General features: G+C 39.2%; 1 protein-coding gene across 2 annotated transcripts; it reads left to right on the top strand.

The window, feature by feature from the left end:
* Positions 1-342: 342 nt before the first annotated feature.
* Positions 343-23,338, top strand: LOC143858661 (uncharacterized). 2 transcript variants are annotated; one of them, XM_077369362.1, is made up of 15 exons: positions 344-3,537; positions 3,623-3,751; positions 3,860-4,051; positions 4,153-4,205; positions 6,459-7,114; positions 7,255-7,473; positions 7,604-7,690; positions 12,347-12,460; positions 17,380-17,576; positions 17,692-17,907; positions 18,332-18,607; positions 18,770-18,917; positions 19,032-19,165; positions 22,145-22,231; positions 22,311-23,338. In XM_077369362.1, exons 1-15 carry the CDS (start codon positions 838-840, stop codon positions 22,395-22,397), a joined length of 5,295 nt encoding a protein of 1,764 aa, XP_077225477.1. In that variant the 5' UTR covers positions 344-837; the 3' UTR covers positions 22,398-23,338. The 2 variants fall into 2 exon arrangements, with proteins under 2 accessions (XP_077225478.1, XP_077225477.1); XM_077369363.1 differs by lacking the exon at positions 7,604-7,690 and having other exon boundaries at positions 343-3,537.
* The last annotated feature ends 1,571 nt before the right edge of the window (positions 23,339-24,909 follow it).

Genomic DNA, 24,909 nt, shown 5'->3' with positions numbered 1-24,909 from the left:
TGTCACCTGAAAAGGAAAGGAAAATGAAATCCTTTCCTTTCCTTTCAGGGGAAAAGAAGTGAAGAGAGCCTATAGTTAACCCATACAAGTGGGATGATCTACTAGAGACACATAAGATGGACGGTTCCGATCATCACATACCCCAAATGTTGCAGACGTAGGATAAATTTAAGTACCAACCCCACAACAATCTCATCAGATGCCCAATATTTATAGTCCTTTTCCCTTCTCAAAATTCTTCCACCTACTAACTATGAATCTATGACTATGACTCTTCCTGATTGAACTTACATCACATGTACCAAAATGTCTAAAGGGGCTACAGAAATTACAAGTTGGGTTTTTCTTTCCTGTCATTTTTCTTCCTAATAAAAATCTTTCGGCATGGGAGTTTTTTGTTATATGGGGAAAAGAAGATCGCAACCAATACGAGTAAAATAGAGAAAAAAAAAAATGAAGGGTTGTAGATTCTAGTTGTCGCTTAGTTGAGTCTGCGACTCTCTTCTTCCTCCTCCTCTGCTCTTCTTAAATCGATTGAAAGGTTGGTAAGTCGATCTTCTCCTCTAACCGAAAACAATATACAAAACCCATTTCAATCTATCTTTTTATTGAGGTTTGTCACTTGATAAAACACAAAACCCTATTCAATCTCTCTCATCTTTGGGTGGGCGAGAGTCTCATCGATCACAACACTCTCCTCCTTATCTTTCACATTACCTTCTCTTGCCCACCATCTGTTTGTTTTTTTGCCCTAAAGAAACTTTCTCTCTCTCTCTCTCTCTCTATACCTATCTCTCTGTGTTGTTATGCATGTAAAGGGGAAAATAGGGTTAGAACATGGGGCATAAGAAGCGAAACCCTAACCCTAATCAGCGCGCTCGTCCTCCTCCGTCCACACCACCACCATCTGAAGCCGCAGAGAACGGTCTTGCCTCGGATCCTATCGAAGATGAGCGATCCATTGTTGGGCCTTTTGAAGAGTCCGATCGAATCGAACAGGTTATTATCCCTGATTCAGATTCTCCTCCTTCGCCTTCTGTAAAGCTCGAATGCGAGCGGTCTCTTACCGCCCTTCGGCGGGGCAACCACACCAAAGCCCTAAGGTTAATGAAGGAGGCGTGTCTCAAATATGAGAATTGCGCCCTCCTTCAACGAGTTCAAGGCACTATCTGTGTCAAAATCGCGTCCCTCATTGAAGACCCTAATGCGAAACAGAGGCACCTCAAGAACGCGATTGATTCGGCTAAAAAGGCCGTCTTGATGTCTCCGAATTCGGTTGAGTTTTCGCACTTTTATGCGAATTTGCTCTACGAGGCGTCGAATGATAGTAAAGGGTATGAGGAAGTGATACAGGAATGCGATCGTGCTCTCTCGATTCAGAGCCCCATTGATCCTGCTAGGGAGAGTCTCCAAGATGAGAGCCAACAGAAGCTTTCTAGTCCAGAGGCGAGGATTTCTCATGTCCAGCAGGAGCTCCGTTCGCTCATTCAGAAGTCTAACATTGCTTCGATTTCAACTTGGATGAAGAATTTTGGGAATGGGAATGGGGAGGAGAAGTTCAGATTGGTTCCATTGAGGCGGCTATCGGAAGACCCAATGGAGCTTAGGTTGGTTCAGGCAAGGAGGCCTAATGAGATTAAGAAGGCGACTAAGACGCCTGAAGAACGGCGGAAAGAGATTGAGGTCCGGGTCGCTGCCGCGAGGCTCCTGCAGCAGAAATCCGATTCGCCCCAATCCCAAAACGATGAGGATAAGGCCTCTGTGTCTTCTTCTAGTAGCCATAGGGTAAGTGAGCGTAGGAAGATTGCGAATCTTAGGAAGATTTCATCTTCTGTGGAGAGAATGGAACATGTCCGCGGATATTGGAACTCTATGAGTCTTGAGAAGAGCCAGAATTTGCTTGAAGTCAGTGTTGATGATCTCAGGGTGCATTGTGCATCCACTAAGGATGTTTTGGCTATGGATATCTTATCAGAAGCTCTGTTATTTGCCGACATCAACAAGACTTGGAAGTTTTGGGTTTGTTGTAGGTGTAATGAGAAATTCACAGACTGCAAATCCCATATACAGCATGTCGTGCGAGAGCATATGGGGAACCTCTCGCCAAAGTTGCAGTCGGTCTTGCCCCAAGAAGTCGATGGTGACTGGGTCGAGATGCTACTCAATGGTAGCTGGAAACCGATCGATGCCTATGCTGCTGTGAAAATGCTCGAAGATCAGTTGAAATGCCAATCGCTTAGGATTGAGTCTGCCAATGGGGACCATATAAATGGGAGTATTGAGAACAACTCTCTATTACCCGGAGATTGGTCCTCGAATGAAACATCCAATTCTTTGGTTGACAAGGAGGGAGTGCAGGTGGTAGATGGGGAGTCTAAGGCAGAGCTTTGCAATGGATATCCTATGGAAAGCATAAACCACGATCATATCTCCAGCTTCAATTTAAGGGATTATGATGGTGGTAAGTGGGTGAAGGCAGATTCGATCTCACAGAGAATACCATTGTCCGATGATTCAGAGCGTGCCAAACTCCTTGAAAGAATTCATGGTATGTTTCAGTTACTTTTGAAACATAAATATCTTTCTGCTAGTCATCTTAACAAGGTTATACAGTACACCATGGACGAGCTCCAGGGTCTCTCGTCGGGTTCACTACTGAACCATGGGTTGGATCAAACGCCTCTCTGTATCTGCTTCTTGGGAGCTTCACAGCTTATAAAGATCCTCAAGTTCTTTCAGGAGCTTTCAAATTCTTGTGGCTTAGGCAAATACTCAGAGAAGAATATCTCTATCGATGATACCCATAGTGTCACCCAGGAGGGTGAAATCCTAGAGAGGGTTGCCCTTAGTAGCGATTCATCATGTCTCATTTTGGATGAGCGTTTATTGAGGGGCAGAATTTTTTCTAATGAAGCCGACAATGCTGGGTCCATTGATGGTATGACAACGTCCGTTCTCAGCGATCGTGAAGATGGGGAGTTGGATGGTGATGCTCTTTTATCTTGGATTTTTTCTGGCCCTTCTAGCAGTGAACAGCTAGGATCATGGACTCGTCTGAGGGAAGAGAAAGCACATCAGGGAATGGAAGTTCTACAGATGCTTGAGAAAGAGTTCTACCTCTTACAGAGCTTGTGTGAGAGGAAATGTGAACATCTGAGCTATGAGGAGGCTTTGCATGCCGTTGAAACTCTATGTCTTGAGGAACTTAAGAAACGAGATCATACCGTGAAATTTCTCTCTCGCAGTTACGAAGCTGTCCTGAGGAAGCGACAAGAAGAGCTTGTGGAAAGGGACAATGATGTAATATTTATTAACAGCAGGTTTGAGCTGGATGCTATATCAAATGTTCTTAAAGAAGCCCAAACATTAAATGTTACTCCATTTGGATACGATGAGACTCTATCTGGTGTTACATCTCGTTTATGTGACTTGGAATGTGGTGAGGATGAAGATTGGAGAATGCAAGACTACCTGCATCAAGCTGACACTTGCGTAGAAGTGGCTATCCAGAGACAAAAGGAACAGTTATCTGTCGAGGTTTGTTTGTTTGTTCTATTTGCGTTTTTAACGTTTCCTTTTACACTTGCTCGTGAGGTTTAACTTATAAGTTGCTGCCCTCCAGCTCAGCAAAATTGATGCAAGGATCATGCGGAATGTCATTGGAATGCAGCAATTGGAGCTTAAACTTGGGCCTGTTTCCGCCTTTGATTACCGGGCAGTGATTTTCTGTCTTGTGAAGTCATTCATGCGGGTCCGTTTTGATTTCGTTTGAATGTGTTGCATTAAATATCTCATGTTTTGGGAACCTACATTGATTGTGGAGTGTAAAATGTTCTTGGTGTCAATCTTCCTTTTGCAGTGGCACTTGGAGGATCTAGTGGACAAAGATGCCACTGAGAAATCTGATGCCGCAAGAGAAGCCTTTTTAGCAGAGCTTGCACTTGATGCCAAAAAGAATGTCAACAGAGGAGGTGATCATTCAAAACAGATACAGGAGAAGTCAAAGGAAAAGAAAAAGAGCAAGGATCATAGAAAAGCTAAAGATTTAAAGGTTTTGACTTTGTTGGGTCTGGTTCAGTTTCTTTTGTTAAGGTCGTAGCTATCTGATATCCATTTATGGTGTAGTGCTAATGTCTCTTAATTTTTTTTCAGAGAATTGGTAGCAGTGAGCAACTTCCCATTCATCATGAAACTGAAGAACAACTGTACGTCTCTCTCTCTCTCTCTCTCTCTCTCTCTCACACACACACACACACACACACACACACACACACACACACACACACTCATGTGCACATACTCAAACACACTTGTACTATTGATGTTTTGAAATGTCCAATCTCTTGGTTCCTTTCCTGTCGGGCTGCTTCCTTTTTTAGATTTTGTTCTTGTAGTTTTATGTCAGTCTACTCTGCAGAGTAATTTGAACTGATCCGTCCTGATCATTCATTTTCTGAAAATTCATTTCTTTCAAATTTTTACTGGAAATTCTGTTACTGCCTCCAACAATTGCTCTCAATTTATGAGTTGATTTGGATGAAGGCCTCACTCGTTGACTAGGGATTTCACGATACTAGTTCCATGTCCATGCCCATGTTCTGTGACAACCAAGTAGCTATCCACATTGCCTCAAATCCGATGTTGCATTAGCTAATCAAACACATAGAAGTAGATTGTCATTTTGTATGTGAGAAAGTAGATTCTTGACAAATTTATACTCCCTATGTTTGATAAGTGGATCAGTTGATAGATGTGTTCACAAAAACTCTCATGAGAAATCAACATTAGTCATCTTAGTTTCCAGATGTGAATGATCTATATCTACTCTCCATCTTGAGGGGAATTGTTGAAACATTGAGTTATTGATGAATAATCAAATGTTTTTCTTTCATTAAAAAATGTAATTAATGGCCATTATAGTTGAAAGTGTATGTTCTCACTTTTTTTGTGAATGAAAAAGGTATTTTAAATGTATGTTCTCACTATTTCAATAAAACTTCTTATTGAAAGAGGGAAATTTGATCTCAATATGTGTAATTTTCTCATGCATAAATTTGTTGTGAACAAAGGTCAAGTCAAATCAATGCACAACATCCGCGATAGAGACACCAGTTGGGTACTTTTGAACCTCATTGATGATATGTGTATCACCAATAAATGTACTAGAGTCGGATATGAGACAGTTGCCAATATGCAGAGATAAGTAAAAACAATTAGGTTACATGTGTCGAATTGCCACAACTTTTTTTATTATTAATGCCCATGATGCATAAGCATGTGTATTTGCTCCTATTGCGGGGTAAGAATTGCCCATGTTCATATTTTCAGCAAGTAATCTCCCAAAATGATAATGAAACCCAATTGACGTTAAAGAACTTTTTATAGCTATATGAAAAATTGAACTTTATAGCACTATTTAAAAACTCTCCGAGTTGACTCGGTTTTACCTGGGCCGAGTCTGGTTCGAACGAGTATGACCATACCGAGTCAATCTGCTTCCAGTGCCCCAAATTCTCTGTTATACTAATCAACATTAAAAGATATATGTATATATACTAATATAAAATTTTAGAGTGTGTCGGCCATTCAAAATAAATAAATAAATTAGAGTGTCTCAATTCCATCTTTTTCATCACCAGTCAAAAAGTGGCACCACGCTGGCCATGCACATCTCTTTTCTCAAATGGTGTCCACTTTTTCAATTGGTGTGCTAAATAACTCCATCTTTTCTCTAACCATGGGCTTGCCTGAATTTTGGAATGTTTCCTTTTCGAACAGTGAAACCAATGGGGCCTTCAGCCTTAATGTCAGATATATGGAATGGTTAGGGTCTTGGTGTTGTTTTTAGTTTGACGGAATCTCCACGTGTATTGCATACGTGCACTATATGGGAGGGAGGGAGGGAGGGAGGAGGAAGAATGGAAAGAGAAAAGCTCACATTCCCGGTGTTGTTTTTGGTGTGATAAATTCTCCACATGCATTCTTTGTACATACATGCTCTATACATATTCACTTAATTACCATGTTTCCTTAACCTTTTGGTTTCATTATGCCGGCATGGGAAAAGTAGTAAATGCGCTGGATTTTAATCAATTTCACTTGTATGCTTTTTAGCACATACTACTGTCAGATGAGCAATCCATTTCTTGGTGTTAAATTCTTTAGCATACTTTCTTTTTACTCAAACTTTAGCATCCGAGCTACTTGATGTCATGATGGTGACTGTTGAATTCTTTCAAATACTGCACCGAGCAAAATAAATTGTTGTAGGATGGGTGTTCTATATCCTTATAAGTTTTTCTCATATTAATTCACGGGTAGTCACAAACTTTATTTTGGTATGTAGAGGTGCTGAATGGTCTTTTAAGCAGTGTCACTCGCTTCTTTCTATTATTTTTTTACTATTGGATATTCTGCATTTGATCTATTGAGTATGTGTATCTTTCCGCACTCTGCAGTGATTTCCATGTTGCAACTGATAATCAGAGAGACTCCGAGATCGTAATTACTGGAAATGGTGATGAATTGGAAGAACAAGAAGAGGAATTTAGACGTAAGATTGAGCTTGAAGCAGAGGAAAGAAAGCTTGAGGAAACTTTGGAGTATCAAAGACGGATAGAACATGAGGCCAAACAGAAGCATCTGGCAGAGCAAAATAGGAGGGTTGGTGGGGCAGTCTTGGAGAACTTAACAGAGGGTTCATTTGTTGTTGATCCGAAATCCAATGTTGATTATCCAGTCCCACTTGAGCAGTTGAGAAATTGTAAGCAGGTAAACGTACCTAGTGATGGCTCTCCAATTAGTTGGAAAGGTGTCAATGTTGTTGGTTTCCATTCTCCACAAGCATCCATTCTCATAAATAATCAAAATAATGAATTGGATCCGTCCGGAAAATATTCTAGTGGAACTGATGTGCAACGGAATTCAGAAGTAAAGAGGGTGCCATTTAGCTACCACGATAAGCGTCATGAACCATTCACTAGTGAGGATCCAGCTGTGGGGTCACACATAAAAACTGCTGAGAGAACTTCCGTCCCTAGTAAATCATCTACCAGTGCTAGCACCCAAAGGATTAAAAGAACTAACAGCCACCCGAACAGCAAATCCAAGCAAGGTTAGAATCTCTCTGTTAAGTTACTTGTTATATAGCTATATGCACATATATTTGGTAGTCATTCTTTATTTAATTCCGTTGCTGGTCAAACAAATATATTAATTGGAAGCAGGTCCTGATGTCCTCACTGGCTTCTGTAGGCATGTCAAACCAAGGAATTTTGGAAGATGGTACTTTGCCTTCTGATCGAAGGACAGGAAGGCAAGCTAATCGGCAGAACTCTACAAAGATGCTTAACCGAAATTTTCGACCATTGTCATCTGAGAAAGAAAATTATGAAGTTCAACACTTGCAAATTGAAAGTGGCTTCAAAGATCAATGTCATACAAAGGGGCAGGATTATTTGCATGGATTCAATAGTAAGTGCAGGAAAATTGTTGTGCCCTTGATCTGGGTTGATTTTTCTTGCATTTTCTGCTATTATTCTTCAATCAACCTTTAGTATTGGTCAAATTGTTTCCTTAATTGTTACTCATTGTTGGTAATTAGGCACACCTTCATTGCCAGCAAAATTAACTTCTGGCAAAGACATGCAGCATGGTGATTATGCAAGTAAAAATTTTGAAGCAATTTCTGGTAAATAATTAATAGGCTTTCAACCTTTACCTTTGGATGTTATCTTTTCACGGTGATTGTAAATTGTTCACTGTATATAGGGCTGGTCTTGCACATGATCATGGATATTTTTCTCTGGCTAATGTGTTTTCTTTCTACTTACTGCATGCATTTCTGTAAATTAGCTTTGCAGCCTTGTACTTCTGGTTCACATATTTGCAAATATAAAAAAATGGTTATTGTTATGTTTCTGGGTACTGTGTGTTGCACCTGTCGAAAAGTTTTCATGCTTAAGTATCAAAGCAATACAGAACAGGTACCTTCACCATACTCATTTTGTACGTGCATAAACCGTAACATGCATGAATTGAAACTGCATGAACTCCTTTACACTGTCAAGCTAATCTCTGGCTCTGCATACCAAGGACTCAATATAATATAAGAAATTCAGATCTTCCTTAAACACATGTTGAAAGAGACAAAGTTCTCATCCCATCACTGTTAATATAACAGGATGCCTCCAAACCTTTTTCGACCAATCAATGAGGTACCTAAAATCTACCCTAAATGGGGGGAATTTTCATACAAGGCAGTGGAGTCCAATCCCGATAGTGGGGTTTGGATTCCCAGGAATATATTCTATGGCACCAATGTACTGTAGCAATAGGACCCACCAGGAGGGATAGAGAAGGGGAGCGGAGAGGGAGAAAAGATGCAGTGAAAGAAAGGGGGTGCTCATCCTTGCTAAGATGAAATTTAACTTTGATGAATCAAGCATGGTCAACCCCGGGCCAGCAGGCGTAGGAGTTCTAAGAGACAAGCATTGGAAAACAAGGTTGGCCTTCTTACGGCCCATTGGGACAACAAGGTAGGCTTTCTTATGGCCCATTGGGATTTCAGATTCGAATTAGGCGGAGGTGAGAGCAGTTCTCCAAGGTATAAGGGTCATGTTGACAAATACTTTTTTGAATGGCTGGAGAGCAATATTTTTCACCATCTAGTGGTTGAGGGTATCTTGAAGGGGAACCACTCCCATGGAGATTTGCACTTACTAGACAAGATTCAGGAGAGGGTGGAGGGTTTCCTCATTTCTTACCAGCATGTGAGGAGATCAGCGAATAATGAGGCGGATAGGTTGGCCAGAGAGGGTGTGGTCTGGGAAGGGGTCGAGATTTGCAATTTTCTCCCACCTTAAGGGTCCTTGTATATTTACTGATCCTTGTTCTCTCTTTTCCATTGTACTGAACATCTGAGTCTCCAGCCTTTTCCCTTCTTTTCTTAATACAAATTTCGTTAATTCAAAAAAGAAGAAGAAGATGCTTTTGATGGAGAAGTGGATGTTTTCGAGGAAATCATCTCTGCCAAAATCAGATACCTAGGGCCCAAAATATTGGTTCTGCAACTTGACACGCTTACCATTGTTGCTCAACTCAACTCAACTCAACTCAACTAAGCCTTTGTCCCAAACTAGTTGGGGTCGGCTAATGAATCCTTTCGAAATTTTTCATGAAGAAGGTGAAAGGATCTACCCGGCTCAAACTGACTAAGTCTAATCCTGATGCTTACTGTTGTTGCTAATGATTTATTCCCCCCCCCCCCCCTTTTTTTTTTTTTTTTTGAAAGGTAACAGGATTCATTAAAAGAAGACTGAGAAGGTCCCCTTCAAGTACAAAGACACAGATACAAACCAAGAAAACAGAGACAACCCCGCAATTATACAATTAGGGCGGTAAAAAATCAAAACGCTCTAAAACCTGCTTAGAAACTCCATCTTTTGCCAACTTATCTGCCATAGCATTAGCAGATCTTCTCGCATGCTGATATAAAACCGAAAGCCCTTCCGATATGTCTTTTATCTCATCAAAGAAACGAAGAAATCTCCACGGAGGAATCAACGAGCCCCTGAGCCATCTTATAACATTAAGCGAATCACCCTCTACAATGCAACTGCCTAAGCTATTCCTTTCCATACACAAAAAGCCTTGATGAACTGCTCTTACCTCTGCTTCACTTGAATCTGCTGTTCCGATCGGACCGGAATAAGCCTTAATGACCTCTCCGGCGCAGTCTCTCAGGACACCCCCTATCCCAGCTGGGCCAGGATTACCCAAACTAGAGCCATCGAAATTTAAAAATTTCGATGAGTTATTTTCCCCTCTTGTTAAGGAAGCTGGCATTGAATCCCCCCACCTCGTGGTTGCGACACAAAGCACCTTCCAACTAAGATATGGCTCAAGCATGGTTGCTAATAAGTTGGCATTCGTTATTTCACAAAAATAAAAAAAATTGGCTGCCATTTTTCATGCTTCATGCCTTGGACACAAGAAAAAAATAACCCAAAAACTTGAGAATACCTATTTGATTAAGATAGGTGCATATATAAGGAAAACCATATACATATTAAATCCAGCGGTCTATTTATTTTATTCAGTGTGGAATCTGTCTTCTATTTTGTTGTTTGTCTATGGCGTGAGTTCTTTCTACATGATTAGTAGGTATGGCTCAATTTAAGGCATGCAATTATTAAATTCCTTAAGGCCTTGTTTGGATTCCAAGAATTTTCTAGAAAAGTTTGGAAAGGAAAAATATTTCCAAAACTCTCTGCCTTTTTCACGGATGAAGAAATATATCTTGAACCTACCCTATTCAATTTTTACTTTGGGGGACCTTCCATTTATGATATTATCCCTCTGAATTAATCATAATTATATAATTTTCCTCCATAGTGTGGAAAGAAAAAAAATAATTCTGCCAGAAATGTTTTTCTTGCAATCCAAACGGGGCCTAAAGCCCTAAGCACAAATTATGCAAGTTGATAGTCTTACCACCATTGCTAATTAGTTGGTTGGCATTTGTTTCATGTTGTTCTTTTAGTTTGGTCTTCCATCCGTCTTGTCTTATCCTTTCTTCTTCATGAGAGACTGTCCTCGGGTTGAGGAGTTACACATGAGTTTGTTAAGGTGTCTACATAGGCCTGCTGTCCTCTTTTATATTTTGTCGAGGACACTTCGCTCAATCCTTTTGAGTCCCTGCTCGGTTTTTCCCCACTAACCAATTACATTACAACCATTGAACAAACTTGGTTGAAGAACATGGTTTATTCAAGCTGTTGTATGCCCTATGAGTTACACCATGGTTTTAAATTTCGGTTGGAACGAAACGAAATGACCGAAGTTTCGGCCACGACCGAAACAAATTTACATGAAGTCGTTTCTTTACAAGATTTCGACGAAATTTCACCGAAATGTTGCCCCATAAACGAAATTTCGTTTTTAGCCCTTTTTACAAAATTTCCACTGAAATCGCCGAATTTCACACCGAAATTTTAGACATTTCGGTCGGAAAAAAAAACGAAATCATTATCATAATTTTTACATGATTTCGGCTGAAACCGAAATATTTCGGTTTCGGTGGTGGCCGAAACCGATTCCGAAACCGAAATTTAAAACTTTGGTTACCACCATTGCTAATTAGTTGGTTGGAATTTGTTTCATGTTGTTCTTTAGTTTTTCTTCCATCCTTCTTGTCTTATCCTTTCTTCTTCGTGAGAGATTGTCCTCCGGTTGAGGAGTTGCCACATGAGTTCGTTAAGGTGTCTACACATTCCTTCGGTCCTCTTTTATATTTTGTCGAGGACACTTCGCCTAATCCTTTTGAGTCCCTGCCTGGTTTTCCCCCACTAACCAATTACATTACAACCATTGAACAAACTTGGTTGACGAGCATGGTTTATTCAAGCTGTTGTACCCCCTATGAGTTAGGTATGAACGGGGCAGGGCACAATGACCATCTTCTTCAGCTCTTAAAAAAAATCGTGGTGCCCTTCTCACGTAAGGCTTTGTGGGAGCTTGTACAGGAGCACCTATGCGATGGCTTTTCCTCTTATAAGGAGAAATTCCATACTATTCAACTTATACCCCCCTTCCCCGAAAAAATAAATAAATAAATAAACGAGATGGGCTCAACAGAGATGAGGAGAGGCGTGCATATTTCTTGTTTACCTAAATCGTGAAAGCAATTAATTAACCTACGCATTTCCGTCGCTTAACAACAAAAGAAGATGAAAATGACTCGAATTGCATTAAGTGCTTATTGCTTGCCAACGATCCTACTTATACAATTGGAAGGTAACCAATTTCTTTAAATAAGTTGTTTTTTCCGTGGTTTTCCCGTGTTACGACTTCCCTACCAGTTCGAACGATCTGGAATGGATCAGTTAAACATTCCATTAGGAGCTGAAGATGGTTCCCCCTTTTTTTTTTTGAGATGGTGAAAATGGTTCCCTTATCGTGGTACAAAATTGGGAAAAGAGGATTTCCTTCATGGTGGTTTCATTTTAGATTCTGGAGTCATGGTATATTAGTAATATTCAAATGACTTGGAATCTTGTACCTATTTGGTACTTTGTTTCTTCATTGTGGCTCTTTTTTTTTTTTTTAAATATTGTTTTCATTTCAAGAAATGTTCCTTCGCTTGTTCTCAAGAAATGTTCATTCTAGAGCCATGATTTCATTTAAGACTACAGATTTTGCAAATACCAATATCAATTTTCACAACTGTCATAAAAAATCTATTTAGCTTATTTAAAAATATGTTTTGTTTACTTAGTCTCATATATCGGTTGTTTTACTTTTGGAACATGGAACTAATACAATCATAGTTTACTTTGCAATTTAGTTGATCCACATGTAGGAGAAAATGGAACAAAGACGCTAAGACAACTTCACACGGAGGAGGATGATGACGAAAGATTTCAAGCTGACCTTAAAAAGGCTGTACGGCAGAGCCTTGGTGAGCATCAATTGCTATTGCATATTTGTGTCAACATTATAATCCTTTATGAAACTTGTTTATATCAAAGTCTCCAATTTAGGAATCTTATTTTATGTCATTTATTTATGTGATTGAATTATACCTTTTGGCTTTGCAAATATTAGCACGCAAATAACTGCCGAGTAATAAATTCTTGATCAATTGTTTCAAAGCTTATTGAAAAATTGGTCTTTCCCACCACGACAGAATTGCCAGCCTTGCCTGAGTATCATTTTTGTCTATTAGATATTACCTGCACAAGAAAAACCTTAGCTGCATGGTTCTACACTGTCAATGACCGATATGGAAACTTCATGATTCAGTGGGAACAATTTTTGTCTATTAGATATTATCTGCACAAGAAAAACCTTAGGTGCATGGTTCTACACTGTCAATGACCGATATCGAAACTTCATGATTCAATGGGAACAAATTCTCTGACAGAAACTTATGGACTTTCTTCTGGGGATATCAACTGCAGATATTGAAACTTGTAGTATTGCTTTTGATTCAATGAGAACAAACTTTCTAGTAAAAAAGTAAATTCAAATGCAACTTTTTCATGATTACTATATTCATTGGGGCTGACATAGGTGATGCATGACTTAGGGGCATAATGAAGGCGTACATTCCGATCGCCAATTATCAGAGAATTTCTCTCTCAATAAGGTGTAGAGCTTTGCTATTTGAAAGAGTGGCAATTACAAGAACTTCACAGCCCACCACTTATTGCTCAGAACTTTTGGCGCTCCTTGACTAGTGGCAGTTGCATTTGTCCATCTGTAATATTATGAAATTGTGGCAACACTTGGGCGATGTAAAATCTTAAAAAGTTGATTAAATAATTTAGTGTGGTCCACAATAATGCAAGTCTGTTAACTGTATGGAAATTGCAAACCATTTAAAAGTTAAAACGCCAAACCATTCCTCCCACCAATAGATTGTGACTTCTTCGTGCAAATGGTGTGTTGGAGCTCCTTTCTAGTTTTGCAGTGCACAATGGCTGGCCAAGATAATTGAGCGAAGTGGTGCTTTCTTTCAACCCAATGAGTGGGGAATTTTTTTTTTTTACAACCTTGACTGGCACCTTAGGTTAGCCCTCATTGCTCGTGATACAGATGGGCTGCCAAGGTGTCACGTGTCATAAGGGCATCATTCCCTTTGAAAAGCTCGCATAATGGTATCGTCGACCAATTGGAGGTGCAACACCTCAAGGCCCAAGCTACCCATTTCCGAAGCTTTATGTCTCCAACCACAGCGAGCCCATGACCCTTTCCAATTAACTTACCAAGGTAATAGATGCAATAGCAGAAGTGAGAGGCTGCCCTTTTGAATCCTTCGAGAACAACAAAAGTAGCCTCTTGATGAATCGTTAACAATGATAAGGATTATGTTGAAGACGCGCAAGACGATATTCTTGCCTCACCAAATACCATTCAAGCTCTTCCTCCTCAATGGTTTGCTTCTTGACATCCATGGTCCACAAGTGCAATAGTCACTTTGGAATGGCAACTTAATAAAGTGCACCAGCTTCCTAGTTTTGAGAAAGTATTTTTCCGTGGAAATAATTGCAATCAAAACTAACCAGACTACTCTGCCAAAATCTTTTGTCTTCACAAGTATCTCTGGTCTTTAAAAATGAACACACTCCCCATCCACACACGCACGCCAACTTGATGCAGCCCAAAACACCATGCTAGAATCACTAATGAGCCCTACAAAGCTCTTTTCATCACAAAAAATGTTAGACTTAGTTATTATTATTTATGGAGATGTGCATTTTAATTTTTTGATAGAGTTTAAGTAGGTTCTGGTGGGCCCTATGAAAAGAAACATGAGTAATGTTTTATCTATTACAGAGTCTTACTTTAGAAGTTCTACAGGTATAGAAATTTGCCTTCTATGGTTTCCTGGACATGAACATGTAATACATTGTCTATTTTTATTTTGGGTTGCTCCAAATAGAAACTAGGCTTTATTAGGTTGATCTAAGTGCTGAAATTATCCTACATCCAAATCCCATATCCTGCATCTGCTTTAATGAGAAATCAGGTGTGCTATCACTTGGTTGCTCATTAAAACAACTGTACGCATGGCAAAACTAATTGGTTACCCTGCATGTTGGAGGGGCATCATTCTAGCATCTCTCTCTCTCTCTCTCTCTCTCTCTATATATATATATATATATATATATATATATATATATATATATATATATATAGAGAGAGAGAGAGAGAGAGAGAGAGAGAGAGAGAGAGAGAATAGAGTTCCTAAGGGTGCCCTCATATAAGCTTATATGAGGTGGCTCTCACAAAACATAAGGGGCCCATATTGTTAGGATGATCCGAAGCATTCATTTGAAAGGCCCCATCATAGATAGGGTGTGTACAAAAAATAAGCTCCATTGGATCATCCTAACCCCTCCGAAAGTGGGGGCAAAAATGGGCAGATTTGTGGACAAAATGTGTCTATCCATTTCCCCCCCCACTTTTGGAGGGGTTAGGATGATCCAATGGAGCTGATTTTTTGTACACACCCTATCTATGATGGGGCCTTTCAAATGAATGCTTCGGATCATCCTAACAATGTGGGCCCCTTATGTTTTGTGAGAGCCACCTCATATAAGCCATATGAGGGCACCCTTAGGAACTCTATTCTCATATATATATATATATATATATATATATATATATATATGAGAAAACGGTTCCTTCACACTAGCTTAAAATACAGTGGAGGCCACATTGTTTGGGTGATCTAAACCATTCATTTGAAAGGACCTCACACAGATAAGGTGTCCACAAAAAATCAGATCCATAGGATCATCCCAACCCTACGATTTATGGAGGTAAAATGGACGCGTATAAAAATTCACAAATTAGTCTATTTTTTGCCTCCACAGTTCGAATGGTTAGGATGATCCTATGGATCTGATTTTTTGTGGACACCCTATCTATGTGAGGGCCTTTCAAATGAATGGCAAACAAAGTGGGCCCCACTGTATTTTAAGCTAGTGTGTAGATAACTTATCTACACAAGTGTGTAGTAACCACTTTCTCTCTCTCTCTCTCTCTCTCTCTCTCTATATATATATATATATATATATATATATATATATATATAGAGAGAGAGAGAGAGTGAGAGAGAGAGAGAGAGAGAGAGCCTGCGCTCGAGCATAGAAACAGGGGAGTGGGGCCATTTGGGGGGTGATCCTAACCATTCATTTGGAAGGCCCCATCATGGAAATCTGCGCTCGAGCACAGAAACAGGGTGGGGCCACATTTTGGGTGGGATCCAAAGCATTCATTTGATGGGCCCTTTCATGGGTAGGGTGTCCACCAAAAATCAGCTCCATTGGATCACCTTAGGGTGTCCATCTGTGGGGCAAAAAATAGACAGATTTGTGGACAAACAGTATCTGTCCATTTTTTGTCCCACAAATGGACACCCATTGGTGATCCAATGGAGCTGATTTTTGGTAGGGCCCCCATCCATGATGGAGCCTTCCAAATGAATGCTTAGGATCACCCCCTCCCCCCCAGGGAAGAATCCTGCTTCCTTGGGATTTCCATTTCTGGGGGTGAAAATGGACAGATACTGTTTGTCCACTAATCTGCCCATTTGTTCACCCCACAAATGGACACCCTAAGATGATCCAATGGAGCTGATTTTTTGTGGACACCCTATCCATGAAAGGGCCTTCCAAATGAATGCTTTGGATCCCCCCAACAATGTGGGCCCACCTTGTTTTACGCTAACGTTAGCAGGAACCCCCCCCCCCCCTCTCTCTCTCTCTCTCTATCTATATATATATATATATATATATATATATATATATATATATATATATATATAATTTGGTGGTTAACCCATGGACTGACCCAAGACAGCCTAAAGATGAACCATCTTTTATTCCAAATAATACCTCAGAAACTCAAAGCAAGAAAATGACACATGCCACTCATGTAAAAGTCGAGAAAGAACATGCAATTTTACGACCCAAGACAGAGCCTAAAGATGAACCATCTTTTATTCCAAATAATACCTCAGAAACTCAAAGCAAGAAAATGACACATGCCACTCATGTAAAAGTCGAGAAGGAACATGCAATTTTACGACCTGTTTTAACTTTGTAGAGTGTTCTTTATGTTCGTGTAACACAAAGATGACATTGAAAAAATAGGAAGGCCTTTTGGGCTTTTATCGAAATCTTTTATACTTTTCAGTATGAATTACACTTGATTCAATACAGGCGGCACAAGTATATGTAATCCAGACCATTTATTTGGTAAGCTCCACAATGTATGATAAAAAATCAGATTAATCAGTCCTAACTCTAACAAACCAAAGGAGGGACCTGTACCCATTGAATCCATATACTGTTGATCATTGTTTCCTTTTATTTTTTTGGCTTTCTATTTGCAGTGCTCATAGATGCTCCACTAGGAAGGATGCGATCATCCAATTAATGTGACTTTTGGGCTATGGTTCATCCATAATGAGGTTAACAAGATGAATGGTCTGGGTCACGTTCACATGTGCCACGTCCCATGTGTACCTTATTGGAGTGCTAGTTACTGAAGAAATGAAGTTTCTAACATTCAAAACTAATATTTGTAACATTTATGCGACAGTTTATTTTTCAAGTTCATATAACTGCATGGCGTATAAACATGCCATGTCAGTCTTGTCATATGGCAGCCATGTTGGACTTGTGTACATGTTAAGTTACACTCTTTTTAACATGTGTCCATCATTAGGCACCTAAACACATTCCTTTTAATTTGTCTTCATTTTATGACAGCTATCTGGCAACACATATTTATTCCCTTTCTATTGTGGTTTCTATATTAAGATGTTCAACAGCTGAGATTTGATTTATATTTCAATATTTCCAGACACGTTTCAAGCACACCAAAATTTTCCAGCCGTACGAGTGCCAAGATTATCTAACAATGTTTCTCCAGACGTAGATGACTTTGGGGCTTCACCAGATGAAGTCACGGTCAAAATTGAGAGCGGGAAAGATGTATATGGGACAGGCTTGAAAAATGAAGTTGGTGAATACAATTGTTTTTTGAATGTAATAATACAGGTTGGCATTTCACAAATTCTATTTTCACTTTCTATGACCTTCGAAGCAAATTTCACTTACTATTATTATTGTTGTTTCTAAGTCTGATCGCTATATTTTTCATGTGAAACCTCAGTCGTTGTGGCATTTAAGACGGTTTCGAGAGGAGTTTATGAGAACATCAAAGTCACTGCATGTGCATGTTGGTGATCCTTGTGTTATCTGTGCGTTGTATGATATTTTTACTGCCCTGAGCATCACTTCTGCAGAAACACAGAGAGAAGCTGTTGCCCCTACTTGTCTGAGGATAGCTTTAAGCAACTTGTATCCTGATAGTAATTTCTTCCAGGAGGTAAATTCACAGCAATGTGAGCAGCTTGTTCAATTTATAACAGCAGACTTTTCCACAGAAACTTGTGATTGACCTTTGCTCGTAACTTATAATTATCTGTATCACATGCCAGTTGTCCTGAAGATCACTTCTATACATTTAGGCTAGATGTAAATCTATGAAATTTGATTATCTCTTTATTGAGGAAAGATAGAAGGAAGGGGGCCCTTGCAAAAACCAGCTTCTTGCAAGGGCGCCCATATTTGTTGATTTCTGCGAAGTGCATTTATGGTGACATGGATGGCGCCGAAAAAAGTGAAAACCATGTTGACTTTGCAGAAATCAACGAATAGGGGCGTCCTTGAAGCTGGTTTTTTTCAAGGGTGCCCTTCATTCTATCATTCCTCTTTATTTTATTAGATCTGACAGGTCGTGTGAATTGCAGGCTCAAATGAATGATGCTTCAGAAGTACTAGCCGTAATCTTTGACTGCCTACATCAGTCATTTACTTCTGGCTCTGGTGATTCCAATACTATATCAGAAGAAAGTGTTTGCACAGGTTCTTGGGATTGCACAAATAATGCTTGTATAGCTCATACCCTTTTCGGAATGGACATTTATGAACAGATGAACTGTGACAGCTGCCCTTTGGAGTCCAGACATCTGAAGTACACTACATTTTTTCACAACATCAATGCTAATGCACTTCGAACAATGAAGGCATGTCTTACATGAAGACACGATTTGTGTATAATCGAATCATCCTAGATTGAAAGATAAATTGTAATTTATGGAAGTTACTGAAATTTATGCCAGTGACTCATCCTAGGAAATGCAGATAACTCTTTTTAGTCTTAATTTCAAGTTTTTTTTTCCTCTCAGATTACATGTTCAGACAGCTCTCTTGATGAGCTTTTGAAGCGTGTGGAAATGAATCACCAGTTGTCATGTGATCCTGAGGTTGGTGGTTGTGGAAAGCTGAACTATATCCGTCACATTCTTTCAACTCCTCCACATGTTTTCACGACAGGTGCATCTCTAGCTGTCAACTCAAGAGACTGTCATTTTTTTTGCATTCTTTCAGATGATAACATATGCACATATATATATATATATATATATATATCCGGTTTTCATCTTGCAGTTCTGGGTTGGCAAAATACTTGTGAAAGTTCAGATGACATTTCAGCAACATTAGCAACCATTACCACCGAGTTAGATATTGGTGTCCTGTATCGTGGGCTAGATCAAGGGAACAGACATTGCCTGGTTTCAATGGTATGCTCAATGAACCATGCAATTAATGGAGAACCATCTCTTCTCTCATATGCAATTAACATATGCACATATATCCGGTTTTCATCTATTCAGGTGTTGATCTTATGTTGCATATCTTGCTACAATTAATGGAGAACCATCTCTTCTCTCATACTTGGCTCTGGGACTTAAAGGACTTAAAAACGCCTCAGACAATTAATGGAGAACCATCTCTTCTCTCGTATTTGGGTCCATATTCTAATTTTTATGTCTTAGGTGTTTTTAAGTCCTTTAAGTTATAGGAGGGGTATCACGGTCATCTGTCATTGATTCACACAACAACTTTCACTGGAAGTATAACTATTTGTGATTTGTTGCAAAGAAAATTTGATACACTGGTCTATTCTTTGTAGAGAAGAATGGGAAATATTATTGGGGAGGTGGTGTCTCAAAATCTAGGGGTGCTTGTAAAAGGATGCCAAACTCTCGATGGGATCCTTATAGCCAATGAATGCCTTGACTCTAAGAAGAGGGATGGAAAACGAGGGGTCATTTGTAAAGTAAATAGGTAGAAAGCATATGTTGTGGTGGAATGGGATATGCTTTGCTATCTTTTGGTAGGGATGGGATTGGGGGAAGGTGGAGAAAATGGATTATGGGTTGCATCTTTTCCTATAAATTTTCAATCCTTATTATTGGGAATGATTTTGAACTTCCACTGCCTCATGTTGTCTTCCATGGGGACCGAAGTCTGAAGTTTGATTCCTTCCATTCACCTACATAGCCAAAAAACCCTTATATAAAAAAGGGCGGCCCAGTGCACGAGGCTCCCGCCATTGCGGGGTCTGGGGAGGGCTAGATCTACGCAGCCTTACCCCTGCTTTGCAGAGAGGCAGTTTCCGTGACTCGAACCCGTGACCACCGGGTCACAATGGAGCAACCTACCTTACCAAAAAACCCTTATATATAGGAGATATTTTTTTTTTGAATGGCTTATATATAGGAGATATTAATGCCCATTCTATTAATAAGATGAGTAAGTGGAAAGGTTATGTAATGACAATATCACCAATTTTAAAAATATGTGAAATGTCAATGTTTAGAATGAACGTTGCTCTTCCAGACATGTGCACCAACACCAACACATGCCACTAAGCATTTGATCTTGTTAAACTATTATGGATGGGTGCATTTCTTATGTGATGGTTTCTAAGTATGTATTTGTGCTTATTCTAGCAATTCTTGGATGTGTGTTGCTTATGTGATGGTTTCTAAGTGTGTATTTATGCTTATTCTAGCAATTCCTGAAGTTTCATCATAAATTTTCATTGTGTCCTTTGACTTCCATGATTTTTACAAGATTTCCATGGACTTGTATAACTTCCACAGAATACTTCCTCTTCCATGGGAACCAATGTCCAGACTGGAAACAATGTTTGAATCATTGTCATGGGTTTCCTTAAGAGTTGAAGGGGACTCATTACCCCTGCAGCTTCGCCTTAGTAGGAGACACTGAAAATAGACTATTACATAGAGCGAAAGAGGTGAGTCTTCTGGAAGGTTTCTCTATGGTTGGCTTAATCCTATCATTTCATATCTTCAATTTGCGGGTGATACATTGAGATTTTGTTGTGCATCGAGGATACAACTTCAAAATTTGAGCTATTGTGATGGCTTGAGGAGGTGTCAGGGTTGAAGGTGAAATGGTCAAGTGCTTCATAGCAGGCATTGATATGGATGATGATAGAGTGCAAGAGCTTGCGAGATCATTTGAATGATTAGTAGAGAACCTTCTGATTCCTTTTCTTCGGTTACCTTTTAGTATTGGGTTCCCCCAAAAAGATCTTTGGGATCCAGTGGCGGAACAGATTGAGAGAATTAAGGCGTTGGAAGAAATCCTATCTATCCTTTGGTGGACAGATTACCTCAATTAACAGGGTGCTGAACGGAGGTTGTGATTGTTGGGGATAACCGTCCTCTATTGTAATGTAGTATGGCTTGTCGGTGTCTGTCTTTTCCTTTATGTTCTTTCTTCTCTGTAGGATCATCTTGTCTCTATGCTGTTTTCTGGCCTTTTTCAATATAGTCCTCGTTATCTTTCAAAAAAAAAAAAAAAAAAATCACCCTGTGCATTATGGTGTAAATGAACTGTTGATTTATGTATTTCTTGTCACTTGTTATGCGGTGAGAGAATGTTTACACCTATTCTTCAGTGTGTTTTCCTTGTTCTCATGATGTTTTTATTGCTTGATCAACCAGTGCTTATTGTTCAGAGAACTCAGTGCTTGTATTTTCTTCGTTTTGTTCTAGAGTGTGCTTAACTGTTCCATTATTTTTATTTTTAAATTCCTGTAATGTCACTCAGTCTATCCCTTGGTTTTCTGTTTTAACCTATATGCAAACCAGTTATGTTAATAATATTTTCGGATTTCTTTTTATTTATGTGCTCTGTTCTGTGTTTGTTTTTGCATGTGCCTCTTTTCTTCAACTGTTCTCTTTAACTTTGTTTTAGTGTGGTATAAAAGGAATTGGTGTTCTAGATGTGATTTTAAAAGGAACAAACAGATACAGAGCCAGTGTTTTAGTTTTTACCTTCAAAACAATGAATTGGAAAAAATCACATGGTTTGTGTATGGATTGTACTTGTTGATGAGCCTTGGAATTTGAGGTTTGGATATGAACTCTTAGGGTGGAATAATTTGCTTCTTTAAGCTTTAAGTTTGTTTATAATGTTCTGTAGGGTAACACTTTATTATATCACTAGATGCAGCAAGGCTAAGGAAAATATAATCATAAGAACAGCTCATGGCCCAACAAACCATTACACTTATGTCACTATCATCACATGTACATGTTACCGACAATAGATGGTAGATTTCAATAGCTCTTCATATTCTGTGTCAGAAGTTTCTCTGTTAATATTTAATCAGCTGTAAATAATTATTTGACCAAGCATAATCTTGCATCTCATGCCCTAATTGCTTGCTATTCAACTCACAGGTTTGCTATTATGGACAACATTATCACTGCTTTGCTTATAGTCATGACCATGAACAGTGGGTCATGTATGATGACAAAACTGTGAAGGTAATGAGATTCTATCCTCCGACTCTTTAGTTGACCCTCATCTGATTTACCTAATCCGAATCCGATTTGATGCATGCAGTTAATTGGTGGTTGGGATGACGTTCTTATCATGTGTGAAAGAGGGCATTTACAACCGCAGGTTCTTTTTTTCGAGGCTGTAAATTAGCTTTTGGTGAAAACATTCTTTTAGCTGGTTGGCTTGCGAAGGACCTGGTTTTAAGTATTGGGCTGCCTGGGATTCTGTTACTAAATCACTCACTGAGTTGCAGAGACAATCTTCTTTCTGCCAATGATGAAACTTCGCCACCAGTTATACATCCACCAATTGGGCTATGGGACTTGACGAATTTTGTCTTGGAAGGAGATGAAGTGCCCAGTGAATTCACATTATAGTTGTCGGCGTTGGGTTTTTGCCTGCTTTTTTGGACTGGCCAATATCACATGCTTTGAAAAGATTTTGTTTCAACAATCGGAAATCAGATGATCAATGAGAGATCCAAGTGTTGGTAAAGATAGACTTAAGTTCAATTCCATATCAGCTAAATCAGGGCCCCTGTATTTATGTTGAGTAAAGTGGTGGGACCTAGCAGTACCCTTATTACCTTCTTTGGCTGCAGCAAATGTGCTTATCGTACCCCGGCATGAGACCTATGGTGACTTTTCTGGAAGAATGTTGGAACCAATGTCATCCTACAGACAGAACTGTCGCAGGTAACTAATGTTTTTTGTTTTTTCCCCTTTAGATGGGAATGGTCTTGTGCATAAACCTTATCACCCTCAGGGGCTCTCCGGTATAGAACTTTCGATTCTTGTATGCATCATTACGATGCCTATGAAATTGCTCTTCTTATTTATTAGTTGGAGTTCTTGACTACCTGAAAAGAAGCAAAAAAGCAAAAAAGAAAGAACAAAAAAGAGACAGAAAGATAAGAAAGGATCCTCTCTCTCTCTCTCTCTCTCTCTCTGCACATGGTTGGGAGTATGGCCTTTAAAGGTTTCTATCTCCATTACTACATTCTTTTTGACATTCATATGTATTACCTGACTCTATAAGAATACTATTACAAGTTTCTTCTTTATGATCCAAATTGTAAATTTATTTGTTTACTTCTTCTCGGTTCCTTCACTATATTATCATATTACAGGTGGGGCCTATATATTGGCTCTCTAGATTCTTCTTGCAGCTGCCCCACTCAATAGGTCATGACCCAAAGTTCTCTCACTTGTCAGATGATCCAAACCATCGGATTTGGTGACTGTGACTTCTTCCTATTGGCAGTTTTTTCTTAACCTTCCACTGATGGGACTAACATGATCATGATTGAGCTGTTGGACATCTATCTGGTGTCCCCCCTTCTCCCTTTCTTTCATTTCTTATAACATTGCTTTTTTATTACAGAAATGTCTTCCCCTTTTATAAAATTTGATTATTTTAGAAAATTTGATAGGGGAGACAATATTATTAGAAACATCTAGAGAGGAGGGGTTCGAATTGTCCACTAAAACTTGCTCATTGTGAGTCTTGTGACTAAGGGGTGATGGCCCACCATACGTGTATGATTATATGGTCCCTTGATCTGGTCGTGACTGAGTTGTGTTTGTGCATCAAAGCCATACGCGTATTTGTATAGTTGAAAGATCTTGATCGTTCATTTGGTGGACCATATTATTTCAAGGCTCATAGATTATTGGACGGCCCCATTGAGAATATAAAGTCCCTTATCTTACAAAAATTACTGTGCGGACCACACTATAGGATGATCCAAACCGTCCGTGTGATAGGCCACAACATAAATAGGTTGTGCCCAAATGGGAGCCGTTGATTATTAGTTGTTCTTAACCTTCCATTTGGACATCCATGTTGTGGCCTTCTTCTCCATTCATGTCTTTCATTTCCTACAATTATATTGCATTTTTATGACAGAAACGTCTTCCTCTTTGCATAAAAGTTGATTATTATTATCATAAAATCGGTTGAAAATCATATCAATAACAGGAAAATAATACCAAAATCCTGATTAGCTCTTTTGCAACAAAAGATAGTCCATTCAGGCATATTTGCAGTGATTTTCGGTCTAGACACAGTACATTCTGTATGAATTATGCAATGCACTCGGTGCATTTAGTCTTAAAAGCAATGCATCTTGACCTGATATTGTTTTTTTTTTTTGCTCACTTTATGCAGTTTTCTTGCTTAAGAAAATTGAGTCCGGATTTGCTAATGGGTGCATTGGAAACTGAATTTTGCAGTCATTTTTACACATTTTCAGACTTTTACCTATGTTTTTATAAAAACGTCTCAAAACATGTGTAAAATTCAGTTTCCAATGCACCTCCCCTGTTGGCAAAGCGCTTCTAAATTATATGAAAACTGTTTCTGAGAGCTCCAAAATAGTGTGGGCCCACATTTTTGGGGGTGATCCAAAGCATTCATTTGAAAGGCGCTTACATAGATAAGGTGTCCACAATTCCACTTTTGGTTAATATTCTGTTCCCTTCTTTCTCTTTTTGCTTTGTTCTCTTTGTATTGACCATCTCTGTCATGGGGTTCTTCCCCTCTCTTAATAAAAAAAAGAAAACAAAAAAAATCAAACGTCTGTGAATGCAACAAACTCTATTACGAAACAGAGATAATGTGAGTGCGAAGACAAAACAAAGAAAATGTATTAACAGATCTC

This window comes from Tasmannia lanceolata, unplaced genomic scaffold, assembly GCF_043159265.1.
Source record: "Tasmannia lanceolata isolate RefF3 unplaced genomic scaffold, GAP_Taslan_0.1 ptg000026l, whole genome shotgun sequence".
Classification (NCBI taxonomy): Eukaryota; Viridiplantae; Streptophyta; class Magnoliopsida; order Canellales; family Winteraceae; genus Tasmannia; species Tasmannia lanceolata.
The sequence above is the reverse complement of the archived record's forward strand: the minus strand, read 5'-3'. Positions and strand labels throughout refer to the sequence as shown.